Consider the following 17,471-nt stretch of genomic DNA (forward strand, 5'->3'; position numbering starts at 1 on the left):
GGGCCTTTAAAGGTCACTCTCTCTGCGCTTCTGCGGATGGTTTGATCCGAGACCACAATGGCAAGTGGATCACAGGCTTTGCCAAAAATATTGGATCTTGTTTAATCACTAAGGCCGAGCTTTGGGGAATTTACGAAGGTCTCTCACTTGATTGGTCTAAAGGTCTAAGATTTGTGGAGGTGGAATCTGATAGCCAAACTGCGACCAACCTTGTGGAGGGAGAGGATCTCAGTCCAAATGAGTTTTGTAACTTGATTGACGTCATTAAGGAGCTGTTGAACCGAGATTGGATGGTGGTAATATCCCACACATACCGTGAAGGAAACCGAAGTGCGGACCGCTTGGCTAACCTTGCCTATGATCCGTTGGGATTGCATATCCTTGATCAACCCCCAATGTAATTCATGAAATCCTCCTCCAAGATGTCCTGGGCGTCTCCTTCCTCAGGTTGTGCCCCTTGTAGCCCTTAGGCTACTCTATCTTACCAAAAACAAAATGACGCATTATTTATATGGCAGAGTAATATAAATGACGTGTCATGTTCCACTATCAATACTTAAATTGATATCTTTTTCTAAATGTTAAGTTTATATTAATGATATTTTTTATGTGGAGTTCAAATTATTACCTCCCAAAAACCATATGTCTATTTTGATATATTATCTCTATTTTTTATGAAACGTTTATAAATAATTATAAGTGAAAAATTTGTGATAAAATCAACTCAACTCATTAAATAATCAATTGCAATTGCAATAGAATGGATTGAATTGGGTTAGGTTGGATTGGTTTTTTATTTAAATATTTGTGCTTTTTTATCCTTTGCTTTATTTTTCAATTTGAAAATAAGTTAATTATAAAATATTAAAAGTAAAAATATGTTGTAATTTGGTCCTTATTTTTTATTCGACTCAACTAATCCATATAATAAATATGCTGGATAACGGGGCTAGTCAGGTTGATTTTTTTAACTAATTTAACGGAAAAGAATCTGTTATCCCCAAATATCTGTCCCTTAATTAATTTTTGACATGTGTCAATTGTATCTTAATCCGTTATTTCTACTCTTAACAAACGTTAACTTAGTGAATCCCAAATTTATAAACCTCTTTCAGCAGTAACATAGTAGGCATCACGATTTCTTCCTAATAGTCTTTCTCTTCCGATCATCCAGTAGTCGACTTTCTCTTTCTATTGTGATCATCCCATCATCTACGTATTAGATTTTCTTCCTCCAATCATGGTCTTGCTTGTCCGATCATCAACCTTTGTTAAAATATAACTGAACAAGTTTTGTTTATATTTGTTTTGGAATTAAGTGATTTTGCTATTATTGTTTGTTCATGATTTATGCATTTTAGCTTATTGGATTGTCATGCGGATGACATGAAAATTTAGAAGGTTGATCTTATTATGGAAAGAAATTTTAATTTTGATTTAACAGGAAGATTTTTGCTTATATTCTTGTTAGAAATAGTACACAAATAAGGAAGAAGAGGGGTTGTACAAGCAAACTACAGAATTATTGTTTCATGTTTGCAAAACTATAGAATATCAATTCTGTGAAAAGAGACTGATTCAAGATCAGTAGTTTGTAAAAGAAAAACTATATGAAAATTGTAAAATAAAAAAAAAAAAGAAAAACCAGAAGCTGAAAGAGAAGACGATTTCTAAGTTTGAAATTAGAGTTAACATTGTTAAAAGTGCAAATACCTGATTAGGAATTGACACGTATCAAAAACTAAATGGGGTACAGATAGAGGGACATATATTTAGGGACATTACATTTTCTTCGGAATTTAACAATTTGTGAAAAAGCAACAAAAAAAATGAAAATATTATAAATTTATTCCAAACAGATAAAATATCAACAAAAACTCTTAACGTTTCCAAATAAGACTAATTTTAGCTCGGTTTTTTAATGAAAAAATAGCTTTATAAAAGAATTTAATCAGTTACCATCAATACAGTTGAAAATAAGCCTAGTCTAGCAGTTTCATCTGTCATCCGATTAGCACTCCTACGAACAAAACGAAACTCGCAATGTGGGATTGAATCTATTATCGTGCGGCAATCTGATAAAACTAAACCAAGGCTTGAGAAATCTTCTCATGTATCCTGACATAACGCATTGATAATCACTTAAGCGTCGCCCTCCACACATACCGTGTCATCTTCCCTCTCCTTAATCCAGCTAAGAGCTTCTACAGGACATGGCCTATGCCAGTATCGGTGGAAACTGCCCTTGCAGATTGCTGAATCGGGCTACGATAAACGTACCACAAGTGTCACGTAATACCGCCCTATCCTGACTCGGCTGCCATCAGCAGGTACCGCTGCATCAAACATTGTTCTTCTGTCACAACCCGCCGCTGACGGGAATCCTAAGTAGTTATATTGTTATCGTCGTAATTTATAGCATTTTTACTATTTAATTATTAGTTAATAAATTTTAATAAGCCACTTTGTGTGTTTTTAGGCACTTTCGCAAGGTTTTCGGCACAAATAACCAAGTCGGAGCTTAAAGCGACAATTCAGAAGTAAAATGGACCAAAAAAAGGAGTTTTAGTGACATCAACATACACTTCGTCGCGGATGGGTGCCGTAAGATAAAACTCCAATTGTTCACACTAGGACAGATTTGACACATTTTCGTATTTTCAACGTATCTCCCTCATACGGACTCGGATTGAGGCAATTCAAAATGCGTTGGAAAGCTAATAGAAAGATGAACAAGTGACTAATAATAGCTTCTCCAAATTCGAAGTGTATCAGGCTCAGAAAATTATCCAAATTTGATGAACATGTTGAAGCCTATGATTCCTTTCCCATCTTTACACATTTCAACTTCTAAATTGTCAAAGTCTTACACAATCCTCTCTTAAATGCTAAATTCATAAGATTAGGGAATGGAAGGCCATAAGGAGACTTGGTCTTTGGAATTATGTTTGCCATTTTACTATAAAAGGAGGCATTGAGAGTCATTTGAAGACACACCAAGCTTAGGCTTAATTCCTCCCTCTATAATGTTATTTTGCTAATTTTTCTCCTTAAAAATCAATTGTTTGTGTTGTTGTTATTATTATTATTATTGTTAAAGTGTTGTTTCTGTAAAAGTTCATCCGATAAAAGTAAGTTTCAAGTTACTGAAGAAGTTCGTTCGGCAATCGTCATCACGGTTTCTTCTAAACTTTAATCTCTTTTATTAATATGAATTCTATTATCTATCTTTCTAAGATATGTTTTAATCTAATCATGGGCTAAAACCCCCTTAACTAAGGCTAAAAGCGGATCTTAACCTTAATTATGTGGTAATTACGTTTAACCTATTTAAGTTATCTTTATCGTTTTTAAGAACTAACTTATGATTCTTAATACTTGTATGAGATGTGCCAACTCTCTACTTGAATATAATTAATCATTTATATTGACGTAATTAAATTGATTAATCGAAATTCATAAGTTGGATCTAATGACCATTTAGTGTGGCTTATTGGTTTTCCAAGGTTTTTCATGAATCTTATTACAAATCTTAGATTTATTACTTGAGCCGGACCAAGGGAAAGTAATAAATCGAAGGTTTGGAACTAAGAAAACTTAATGCTTCTCTTAATTAATTACTTGAGCCGGACCAAGGGAAAGTAATTAGTCGAGAGTTTAGAACCAATCTCGAGAACTATTAGTTAATAAGAAAAATCGACATCTTAAAAAGGATAAAACAACTTAAAAGGGGTTGAGTGTTATTACCAAGCAAAGAGGTTAAGTGATGCTAGAAGCCTTAGTTTCTTTCATTATAAGTATTTTCTAATCTAATTTTGTACAATTTTCATTTCACTTGTTTATTAAGTCTTAACTTGGTGAGACATCAAACTCTACTTTTCGATTGTTTAAATAATAGTTAGTGAGCAAAAAGATTAGTACTTATAATCACCGTCCTCGTGAGAATGATACTCTACTTTCACTTTATTACTTGATACACGACTAAGGTACACTTGCCTTCACATGCACGTATACGTAAAACGTGCATCAAGTCCCCTTCCTTTAGCCATTGAATCTTCGATCTCTATTTCCAGTACAGTTCATGTTCAAGTCGAATTTTATTTAGGTCCTCACTGACTTGTCTGATCTCATTTTCTATCGTCGACCCTCATTGTCCTTTGAGTCAGCTCTGAAGGCATCTAGATTGACCCCAAAAATGGCTTTGAAAATTTCTTTGCCACACTTGTACCTTCTGCATGCCTGCATCCTAACATCCTGTCTTTGAATTTCTATGTACTGGAAGCTCCCCATTCCTCCACTACTGTTTGACGGCACCTCTCCTCTAGATTCCATGCGTTCTCATTAATATTAGCTCGTTTCACTGTTATTTGATTGTTATATCAAACATTTGAAGCAAATTATCGATAAATTCAATAACTTTATGCATTTTAGTAGATTATTTATAATTGTGTTAATAACATAATAAATATTTTATTCGTTTCTTTTTGTGATTAGTTTATATAATACATTTAGTGAGAAAAAAAGTCATGATTATTGAGTAATGCTGTTAAATATTTAAAAAAAATATATCCAATATAGAGATTGGAACAATATAGCTAACAGATTATAGTGTTAATGTATGTTTTTTTTTTTTTTTTTTTGAAAGGAATGTATGGTTTATTTTTATTTGAAAAGTTGAAAATATTATTGGAAAATATATATGCTGACTGATTATGTAATGTATTTCCTTATTTGGCTTCAACTAACTATAAATATCAAAAAATGAAATAGTAAATTTAGATGTTATATATCAATGATAGAGAACTACCTTGAACAGATTTATTAGTGAATTGTGGATCAATTAGTTAACTAAAAACTTCATATTTAATTAAAATCAAAACATCTTACGAGAACTCTAATCATTTCGATTTAGTAAATTGGCCTTTAACCTTTTACCATTTTCTCGTTTTTTTTTGTTCGTTTTTACTATTTTTACATATTTACAAACTAATCGATAAAATTGATTGAGAGTTAACAAGTCAGAATAACAGTGGCCTATAATATCCTTCGATAACAGTCATAACACTCAGCAAATGGAAAATACCATTTGAAAATCAACTATTCAATTTCAATATGAATATATTATTATCTTGGGTAAATTCTAAAAAAAATCCATGTGGTTTGATGTTCTTTTAAAAAAACCCTTGTGGTTTGTTATTACAAAAAAAAAAGGATTGTGGTTTGCGCCGTTAACCAAAAAACGGAAAATGGCTTAACGGAGTTAAAATGCTGACGTGGCACAGGGATAAGGTTGGAAATTCGATTTTTTTTCCCTCTCTCTCTCCTCCTTCTTCTTCTTCCTTCTCCTCCTTCCTCCTTCTTCTTCTTCCTTCTCCTCCTTCTTCTTTTCCCTTTTTCTTCTTCTTCCTCCTTATTCTTCCTTCTTTTTTTTCTTTTTCTTTTTTAAGTTTCCGCAAATCTGGAAAATTTTCAGATTTTTGGAAAATTTCCACAAATAGAAAATTTCCAGATTTCTGGATTTTCCTCCAAAATTTCATAACTTGAGATTGATTTAGAGTAGGAAATTCTCAGTAAGTTGTGAACAAAGTTGTACAATAATTCATTCGTTCCATTTGCAATTTCATATATTAAACTTCCTTGAATACAAATATGAAAATGTTTAATAACATCCCTATTCATATCAACTCAACAAAATAAATAAATATAAAAAACACATTCATGTTCTAAGGACTCTATACATTGGATTTGCTGGCTGTATTGCAACAAAAAAGGAAACAAGGACCAAATTAAAAGAAATCAAATTCCAGATTATTATTATTATTATTATTATTATTATTATTATTATTATTATTATGCTCATGAACAACAACTGGAGCTGCTGCACCTTCACTGCTCGTTGATGGTGGTGGTGGTATTGGAATCTTCTCAAACTCCGGCGGCCTTGGAATCTCCCGTGGACTTGCACACCGTATCAACACCCAATTTACACCTTCAAAGAATGGATGTTGCTTAACCTGGATTTTCCCCAGAAATCTGGAAATTTTCCAGTCCGGAAATCTGCAAATTTCCAGAAATCTGGAAAATTTCAGAGTGTCCGAAATTAAAAAAAAAAGAATAGAGGAAAAAAAAGAAAAAGGAAGAAGAAGAAAGAGAAGGAAGAAGAGAAGGAGGAGAGAGAGGGGAAAAATACAAAAAATTCGAATTTCCAACCTTACCCTTGTGCCACGTCAGCATTTTAACACCGTTAAGCCATTTTCCGTTTTTTGGTTAACGGCGCAAACCACAATCCTTTTTTTGTAATAACAAACCACACGGATTTTTTTGGAAGAACATCAAACCACAAGGGTTTTTTTGGGATTTACCCTATTATCTTTAGTGGTTTATTTTTTCTTCTTTAACGATTCCCGCCATTGACAGAAATGCTAACCTGCGCGGGTTGTTTATTTTACAGTGATGTGCAATTAGGTCATAAGCAACGAAAAAAGAGGGCGAAAAGGGCTGAAGAAACGCTGCCGTTTTAAGTAGGCCCTTCTTCCAAAACCGCAGATATATGATTCATAACAAAAATGTAAACCAAGAAAAAACCAGTGAAGTGAAACAATATTCGAAAATTCGCATTAACACAAAGATTTACATAGCTAATTATACTAATCCAAATCTCAGAATACAGATATCCGCCATTGAGCTTGTGATCGATAGAAAAAAAGCATAAACACATCAGAAACAATTAAGCCCTCTCACCCCTAATCCTACGGGCCAATTGCATATCTTTGGGCATAATAGTGACTCTCTTGGCATGAATAGCGCAGAGATTTGTGTCCTCAAATAGCCCAACCAGGTATGCCTCCGAAGCTTCTTGAAGAGCCGCAACAGCGCTGCTTTGGAACCTCAGATCTGTTTTAAAATCCTGGGCAATTTCTCTCACCAGCCTTTGAAACGGAAGCTTGCGGATCAGAAGCTCGGTGCTCTTCTGGTACTTCCTAATCTCTCGCAGAGCCACTGTTCCTGGCCTGAAACGATGGGGCTTCTTCACTCCTCCGGTAGCCGGAGCTGATTTGCGGGCAGCCTTGGTGGCTAGCTGCTTACGAGGAGCCTTTCCTCCGGTGGATTTCCTTGCTGTTTGCTTAGTACGAGCCATTGTTGAATACAGAAAATTGAAGAGAGTTTTTGTAAATTGGATAGGTTTATGAAGAGATTGATGAGTAGAAATGAGGAATCGGATGGGTATTTATAGTGGGGAGGAAAGGGAAGGGAGAAAAGCCAAAAGCAATTTACTCAGATTTGATTGGGTAAATTTGAGGCGTTGGATTTATAACTATCGACGGTCAGAAATCTTCATTTTATAAGTCACACGGATCGCAATCCGTGTGCGATGTTATGGCGTGAATTGGAGGCGTTGGATTTTTTACTTATCGGCGATCAGAAATCTTCATGTTATAAATCACGCGGATCGCAATCCGTGTACTATGTGAAATGAGGGTAAATTACACCAATAGCCAAAATTTACCTATTTTAACTTTTGAACTCAATTTTAACGGTATGACTACTGAATTTTACACTTTTTAATATGGTGGTCACTCAACTTTAACTAACTTCTTAAAATAAAAATATTCAAGAATTAAAGTTGTTCAGAACAATATTTACCATGAAATTACATTTTTTATTTTCAAGATCACCTTTTCTCGAATTTTCTCTCTCTAAAAATCCAGTCTCTCTCCTAACCAAACAACACACCTCAAAACGAAATTTTTCAAGAATTAAAGTTTTTAGGATAACATTAACTCTTCGAATTTTTATTTTGAGACCGTCCACAGTCGTTTTGAGACGTTGATAGCCACCGATGTTAAAAATGTAAAATTCAATGGTTATACCGTTAAAAATTAAAGTTCAGTGCCATAATATTAAAGGGTCAAATACATGAATATCATAATTAAGTACAAAATTACAACTAAATCATATAACCAAACTTAATTCTTAATATGTCATTATTCTCTATATATTATGATTTTATACCATGATTTAAAAATTCTACCAATTCATAAATCATAAACCCTATAAAATATATTCTACACTTCTAATTTATAAATTTTAATCCTTAAAATATATTAAAAGTAATGATTTTACTAGTTTGACATAATCCAAAATTATGACTTGATATAGTTGTAAATAGTTTCTAAAATATGAATTTATGTGTAATTTTCCCAATATTAAAATTGCTAAAGTTCAATGGCCATGAATGTAATTTACCCATAAAAAGGAAGTTAAAAAACTTCTATTAAAAAAATGGGAAACGTTTTCGAGAAAGTATCAGTTTAAACTTCACGTATAAAATAGTACTAATATAGACTTAACGTTTAAAAAAGAGTATCAATTTAGGATTCGATAATGAAATATGACATGTCATACATATTACTTTATGATTTCTCTTTCCACATTCAATTGATAGAACTTAATGGGGGTAGTATGAACGATGTGTCACGTTCCGTTATCGATGCCTAAATTGATACTCTTTTTTGAACTTTAAACCTACATTTGTGCTATTTTATACGTAGAACCTAAATTGATACTTTCCTAAAAATCTTAGATTATTTTGGTACATTATCCTAAAAAAAATCATGTATATCAATTTTCAGATAAATTCACGTAATAATCGAATTGAATTTGATCATTCGCCGTTAGATCTATAATGATTAAACATAAATCTTATGATGCTTTAAATCTAACCGTGAATGACCAAATTTATTTGATCATCAGAGTTCATGTGAATACTACATATCAATGTTTTTTTTTAAATTAATAGTTTGATTATGTTAATTTTAATATTTTTATAATTTCATATTTTATTTCTTCAAAAAAAAATCTATATCTTATATTATCTAATTATTTTCAATTTTTTAAATATTAGTACTTACAATTGAAATAGCTTCCAAACAGTGGCGGAGCCGGGAATTTAAATTTGGAGAGACTAAATTTAGCAGTGTGGTTGAAGGTAAATTTTCAAAATTCAGCCTGTTAGGGCTGTGCAAATTTTCTTAGCTTCCAAAACATTGAACTAATAGAAAATTAAATATGTTTACTTTTTTTAATGATATAGACATAATAAAAATAAATTCAAAAGTGTTATCAAAATAAAAAAGTCAATTTAAATTAATTAATAATGATAATATGTTTTTATCAGCGGATCCGTGGCACAATGGTAGTGATTTAAAAAAAAATGGTAACATGTTTTTATTATTATTGAAAAATAAAGTTAAAATAAATAAAAACTTTTTAAAAGAAAATGAGGTTAGAGAGAGTTGAACATAAACTTCTTAAATAGGAGTATATATCATTGAGAAAATTACACAGAAAATCAGTTTTAAAATTTATTTTACAATTAAGTATCCATTATTTTTAATATTCTCATAATCATGTAATTTAATTCTACAATAGCATATTTTGATATAATTATTTTTAATTTTGTCAAATTTACAGTTATCTAAAATTAAATTAATTATTTATTCAAATTCCACCACTCAAAAACTCCTATTTAAAATGGTTATCACGTTTTGTGTATAAAGTAGTTTATAATTTTAAAAATTTGACAATTTTAGAATTTTGTTAACAAATCTTATACATGTATAATAAAGTAACAAATTCATGTTACATATGTAACTTACCCTATATCATTAACCATCACATCTACCTTTAAACATTGAAATAATACTATATAGAGTCAATATATACTAATTTTAGAAGAGGCTACATATGACAAATCAACCAGTACTCAAGGGCGGAGCCGGTGGCCGGGGGGCTCCGACCCCCCGAGCTGGCTCCGCCCCTGCTTCCAAATCTATATATAACTAGTCGAAAACCCGTGCGATGCACGGGGTATGAAACTTTTATATAATTTAGATAAATAAATAAATTGACATATTTACTTTTAAATAATTTTATATCATGCTATGAAAAAAATTTATATTATGTATATTTGAAATTAATATATATTTTTTAATGATAATTCAAATTAAATTAATTTTAAAAATAATTGACTACTTTTTTATAGAATTTTAACTAAAGATGAATGATTTATTTATTTTTACAAAATTCAATGATTTGTACTTTTTAAGAATTTTAATACATTTTCATATTCCAAATAGTCTCTGAAACAATAATAATAAAATAGCAGATTAATTAAGAAATATATTAGAATATAATAAAAAAACCAAAAATTGAATTAAACTATAATTAAAATTAAATATTATATTTACGATACAAAAGAATTACAATATAGGTTAAACAAAAATTGAATTAAACTATAATTAAAATTAAATATTATATCTACGATACAAAAGAATTACAATCTATGTTAAAATGGAAGCAACATCAATATATTATTCTATAAACTATTGCAATCAATACTTTTCTAATGTTGCATATGAAGAAACTTTATCAATTCAATATGTTACATATAAAAAAATAAAATTTGTAAGAATTAGTCACAAATTCATCTTGATGATAATTATTTTGGTTGATGGAATTTCATGATCACCAAGTATTCGAATTCAATTATTCATTCTGCTACAATAACCCAATATATCTAATTGAATCAGTTTAAGATGATGATTTCTCCTATTTTCATCTCTTAATATCTCATCAAGACATTCGATCAATTTGTTCTCCATTGTTTCACTATATAGAATATCAGTCATACTCGCAGATATCACTTATTTGACTTCATTAATATTTTCTAATAATTATATATTCTTGAATTTTGTAAGAAAAACAAACAAAAGAATTGAAAAAAATGAAGGGACGAAAAAGATAATTAGGAGAGAACCATCTTCCTCTCGGGGTTTTTTTTTGAAAATAAGAGAGAATGTCGAGACATAAGCGTATAAAAAGGAGAGTGAAAATATTTTTGCCCATTAATTAAACATTTTATTTTTTCTTAATGAAGTATTAAGTCCATAAATTAATTTTAGTTAAATAGAATTAAATCGCAATTGTAACCACTCAGTAAAAAAAACGTTTTATAATTAATATGTGAAATTAATTATATTAATTAGAATCATTATGCTCAGCATTTGAGAATTTGAAGAGATTCAAATAATAATATTTTCGGTGCCCGCTATGGTTACTTTGTTTTTTACAAAGTACCGTTACTTGGTGTGTTTTCACCATTGGATGATGGAGCATAAAATTAATCCAATGGTGAATATGAGCATAAAGTAACGGTACTTTGTAAAAAACAAAGTAACTATAGCGGACACCATTTGTCCCATGATCATATTTCATTTTCATCTGTTAAAAACTCTTGAAATACTAACAATTTTGTACGAACCATAATATAATAATTAAAAATTATATAAGCCAATGTTGCAAAAGCAATTATCTCAATATCCATAATTAATGTACATTTTTAGAATTTTGAGCATCAAAATTTATTTTTATTTACCTTGATTTTGAATTCGTATCTAGCATAATCCACATTCTTCAAGAATAAACATCTTATCAAACGTATTAGACGCTTACAATCTCATTGTCTAGAAAATTGAGAAAAAATAACTTCTTGATGATAATAATAATAATAATAATAATAATAATATAACATAATTTATATTGAAATAAACTTCATTGTAAGTATAATATTCCAATATCTCTAATATTTTATTTAATATGTCTCAAACTTCAATGAACAACTATCGTGTGAAACTTTATATCTATTTGTACCAAAATGCATAAAAATAAAAAAATACAATCCATATCAATTAGCTAAACTCAAACTAAAAAAATGAGTGGATTTCAACATGTTCCGAATTAGAAAAATTAATCTAACTTCAATAAAAACTAAAATTGAGTTCATAAAAAGCCGAAAATCTAAATTTTAGTTAGGGTTAATAATCAAAACGATAACACCTAGGAACATATACTAAAAAAGAATGAAAATATACAAAATCTTTATTTTAGTCATTTTGAAAAATAAATAAATAAAAAAGAAAACATGGATAAGGTAGCGAGAGGTATGGAATCTGGATAACGACAAAAATGGAATTTCATCTCTGAAAGATGAAACTATAACAACAATTGTTTAATAAAAATAAAACAACAACACAATTAAGAAAGCCAAAAATTGAGTTCATATAAAGCCGAAAATCTAAATTTTAGTTAAGAGTTAGCAATCGAAACGATAACACCTAGCAACATATACTAAAAAAGAATACAAATTTATAAAATCTTTATTTTAGTCATTTTTAAAAAAAAAAAGACAAATAAAAAAGAAAACATGGATAAGGTAGCGAGAGGTATGGAACCTGGTAACGACAGAAATGGAATTTCATCTCTGAAAAATGAAACTATTAACAACTATTGTTTAATAAAAAGAAAACAACAACACAATTGAGAACAAAAATAACTACAACATATGAAAAAAATCGAATAATTACCTTGAGAAACATAAGAATTTCTTGTAATTTTTGACACTTTTGTGTTTTTTTCGGTTTTAGTTGTTCATGCATCTTCTATTTCTGTCGGATTTCTTCAATTGAAGCTATCAGTTTGGAAAAAAAAGACAAATAAAAAAGAAAACATGGATAAGATAGCGAGGGGTATAGAACTTGGGTAACAACAGAAATGAATCTGAAAGATGAAACTATAACAACTATTGTTTAATAAAAATAAAACAACAACATATTGAGAACAAAATAACTACAACATATGAAAAAAATCGAATATTTACCTTCAGAAATATAATACTATCTATCGTGACCAATGAATATAATGGTGGAATACTATCTATCATGCTTTATATAGAAGTTTATTTGTAACTTTTGGATTTCCTTTGCTTTGTGTTTTTTCATCTTCCCGTAACTCTTGCTTTCTTTTATTATTTTAATTAATAGGCTAGTAATTATTTAATATATTATAAATATAAATTTGTTATTTTTAATTAATTAAATATTTATTTTTAATTAATTAAATATATTTTAATCTGATTTTTTACTACGTTGACAACTCGTCAAAAAGACATCTAAAACACTTCTTCTCATTTCTCTCTGCTTCCGTAATTATATATAGTATAGATATAAAACAGTAACGATGGAACCGATGTGTCACTTCCTCATTTTTTAGTGATAAAAAATTTAATATATTAATTTTAATTATATTATTATATTTATCTATAAAAAGATTATTTTATCTGTACTATATCTAAGAGTTTTAGAGAATTTAAATTAATTCCTAAAATCTTTCTAATTCTCTACACATCTATATATAATATAAAACAGTAATGATGGAATTGAGGTGTCACTTCCTCCTTTTTTACTGATAAAAAATATAATATAATATATAATATATTAATTTTAATTCTATTATTTTATTTATCTATAAAAAGATTATTTTATCCGTGCTATATCTAAGAGTTCTACAAAATTTAAATTAATCCCTAAAATCTCTCTAATTCTCTACATATCTATATATAATATAAAACAGTAACGATGGAACCGAGGTGTCACTTCCTCTTTTTTTACTGATAAAAAATATAATATAATATATAATATATTAGTTTTAATTCTATTATTATATTTATCTATAAAAAGATTATTTTATCTGTACTACTATATGTAAGAGTTCTACAGAATTTAAATTAATCTCTAAAATCTCTCTAATTCTCTACATATCTATATATATAATATAAAACAGTAACGATAGAACTGAGGTGTCACTTCCTTATTTTTTAGTGATAAAAAATTTAATATATTAATTTTAATTATATTATTATATTTATCTATAAAAAGATTATTTTATCCCTACTATATCTAAGAATTCTACAAAATTTAAATTAATCCCTAAAATCTCTCTAATTCTCTACACATCTATATATCTATATATAATATAAAACAGTAACGATGGAACTGATGTGTCACTTCCTCCTTTTTTACTGATAAAAAATATAATATAATATATAATATATTAATTTTAATTCTATTATTATATTTAGGAAAAAGTACAAAAATAAACCTTGTGGTTACACCTGTTTTCAATCTATATATAATATAAAACAGTAACGATGGAACTGATGTGTCACTTCCTCATTTTTTACTGATAAAAAATATAATATAATATATAATATATTAATTTTAATTCTATTATTATATTTAGAAAAAAGTACAAAAATAAACCTTGTGGTTACACCTGTTTTCAATCGCAACCCTGTGGTTTAAAAGTTTTCAAAATGGTACCATGTGTTTTATTCCGTTAGCAAACATAGACATTTTTATCTAACGGTATTAAAAATATTGAGGTGGCAGTCAAAGTCAAAAGGTTTGAAGGGTAATTTTGTCCTTTCATATATTCTATATTTTCTTTTTTTTTGGTAGAAATATTCTATATTTTCTAATTTACTCTCTTTTATACAACACCCTATCACATGATAACACCTAACCCTCCGTCTACCTCATCTTCTCTCTTTTCACTCTTTCTCACTACCCTATAGTCGTACAAAACCACATCCAGCCACCCACCGGAATTGGCAATGCCGGCAGCAACTTCCAGAAAAGACCCACATGAAAAAATTCTTCATGTCTCTTATCACTCTCCTCAACTCTCTATCTCTCTCAATATCTTATTCTTCATCAAAAATCCCCAAAATCTTCAGAGGTTACTCCATAGTCATAGCTCTCGTCTTCCTCGTCGTTCTCTCCAACCTACTTCCGTCGTTTCTACTTCCGCTTCCAGCGAAGACGGCCCTAATTCTCCACATGACGGGATTATTATTCGTCGCATTATATTCATCGTCGAAGATGAGAATGATCGAGATAACACTATCGTTGGGCTCGATTATGCGGTGATTAATTCGTATCAGTTAGTAAAGATGGGAACTTTAGTGGGAATGAGAATAAAACTACATGTTCATCTGTTTGTATGATTTTAAGGAGTTGAATATGTTGAAGATGGAGGTAGTGAGATTTTGGCTTTTCATCTTTATTACAGATGAATTTGCAATTTATATCCTCTAAAAAAAAGAAAAATCTTGTTGATTGTCTTTGTGATATAATAATTCGGTATTACAAAAATGATGCAGAAATATTTTGTAGTTGTTTTCCTGTAAATCCTTCTGAATATTGAGGATTTTTAACGAAGAAGAAGACATAGGGAGAGAAGTTGACAATAGAGATATAAGAGAGGAATTCAGGTGAGGTGGAAAAATATGATTAGTTAATATGAAAGAGTTGAATATGAGTTGATTTGTTTATAAAATTAATTTATTGAAAAAGACAAAATTACCCTTATAATTATTTGACCAAAATTGCCACATCACCATTTTTAACACCGTTAGATAAAAATGCCTATGTTTGCTAACAGAATGAAGCACATGGTACCATTTTGAAAACTTTTAAACCACATGGATTGCTATTGAAAACAAGTGTAACCACAAGGTTTATTTTTGTACTTTTCCCTTATATTTATCTATAAAAAGATTATTTTATCCGTACTATATCTAAGAGTTCTACAGAATTTAAATTAATCCCTAAAATCTCTCTAATTCTCTACATCTCTATATATAATATAAAACAGTAACGATGGAACTGAGGTGTCACTTCCTCCTTTTTTAGTGATAAAAAATTTAATATGTTAATTTTTTTTTGGTAGAAAAGGAAAGGAAAGCAAAGCAAAACAAACAACTACACCGGGATTAGCCTAGAAAAGCTAACCCCAATCCTATCCTCTAAAAGAAGAGGAGAAAGAGCGATAGGGGGAACGGTAAGGGTAGAAACACCTAACACCCCCTCATGGCCTGCCGCCGCCAAGTGATTTGCAACACGGTTCTGCTCCCGGAAAATGTGGCTGAACTCAAGGATATCAAATGAGGGGCTAAGCCTCTTAATAGCTTTAATAAGGTTGCGGCTATGAAGACCCATGGCATGACTACCCAAAATCATATTGATGGCCTCCAAGTTATCTGACTCCACAGAAAGCCTCTTAACACCCAGCCTAATCGCCAGCTGGATCCCAGAGAGAATGCCCCAGAGCTCCGCAGAGAAGGAAGAACCCAAACCCAAATTCTGGGTAAACCCAGAAAGCCAGGCGCCTCCCGCATCCCTAAGAACACCTCCGGCAGCAATCTTACCATTACTGAGGCAGGAACCATCAGTATTCAGCTTCACAACCCCCTCTCTCGGCCTGCTCCAGCTCACGAGGTGGACATCACTACTCGGGGAAGATCTGGCAAGGGACTCACCTTTGAAACTATCAATAATAGAGGAGAGTTTTTTCAAGAAGAACTCAGCTAAGTTAGGCAAAAGCACAACTTTATTATCAAAAATCTCCTCGTTCCTCCATTTCCACACTTGATGACAGATAATGGCAAAGAAAATGTCTCCATGCTCCATATAAGACAATAACTTTCCCCTAATACCATCTGAGAACCAGTCGTTCACAGAATGGGACATGAAGGAAGAGAAAGTATGATGAGGGAGAATTTCTTCCAAACCTCTTCACTCTTAGGGAAATCCCTAAGAGCGTGGCACAACGATTCAACATGGCCTCTACATCTACCGCAAGCTCCAGAGGTCGCCAAATGCCTTATGTATCTATCTGAGTTAGTAAGTAATCTGTCTTTAACGCCCAGCCACAGGAAGCTCCTCATGCGGTAGGGGATTTTAAGGGACCAAATGGTCTTCCAAATATCCGAGGGATTATCAGTCCTGTTAAGGGAAAAAGCTTCAAAGGCAGATTTGCAAGAATAGACTCCATTGTTAGTCAGCGCCCAGCAATGCTTATCCATGTCTTCCTCTTGATTACTCACCTTCACTCCTCTAATTCTAAGGAGAGTCTCAAGGCTAAAGAAAGAATCAAATTTAGGCCAAACCCAGTCCCCTTCAGAGTCCACCACATCGGCTAACCTCCAGTTTTGGATATCACTAGGCGGGGGGGAAGTGCACACATCCACTAAAGGTTTATCCCCAATCCATGTATCAAACCAGAAGCTTATGGACTTACCATTACCCACATCCAGACCAACCCCCGAGCAAAACTCAGCAAAAATGGCGCTAAGCCCTTTCCAGAGGAAGGAACAATTGATAACTCTCTCTTTCGGGCCCCCAAAGATCTTATCTTTTCGATACTTACCACAAAGAAGGCGAACCCAGAGAGAGGAGGGGCATTGCCACATACGCCAAAGGAGTTTCATTAATAAAACTTTATTATTATCCTTAGCTCTCCTAATGCCCAAACCCCCTGAATCTTTGGGCTGACAAACCTCACTCCAAGGCACCAGGTGGATCTTTCTTCCCTTCGCAGCTTCCCCCCACAGGAACCTTCGGTTAATCTTATCAAGATCATTAAGCACAGGATTCGGAAGATGACAAGCCTGCATGATGTGGTTGGGAGCAGCGGAATTCACAGATTGAATTAAAGTCAGACGGCCAGCGAGGGAGAGATGAAGGAAATTAAGGCTAAGGTATAGCAGCGGAAATATAAAATTTTAGCCT

The 17,471-nt window shown here is 31.3% G+C and overlaps 1 protein-coding gene across 1 annotated transcript; it reads right to left on the minus strand.

The window, feature by feature from the left end:
• Positions 1-6,593: 6,593 nt before the first annotated feature.
• LOC136222415 (histone H3.2-like) lies at positions 6,594-7,211 on the minus strand. Its single transcript, XM_066010158.1, has one exon. The coding sequence runs from the start codon at positions 7,136-7,138 to the stop codon at positions 6,728-6,730; it is 411 nt and encodes a 136-aa protein (XP_065866230.1). The 5' UTR covers positions 7,139-7,211; the 3' UTR covers positions 6,594-6,727.
• Between the last annotated feature and the right edge of the window lie 10,260 nt (positions 7,212-17,471).

The sequence above is a fragment of the Euphorbia lathyris genome, chromosome 1 (assembly GCF_963576675.1).
Source record: "Euphorbia lathyris chromosome 1, ddEupLath1.1, whole genome shotgun sequence".
Taxonomy (NCBI): Eukaryota; Viridiplantae; Streptophyta; class Magnoliopsida; order Malpighiales; family Euphorbiaceae; genus Euphorbia; species Euphorbia lathyris.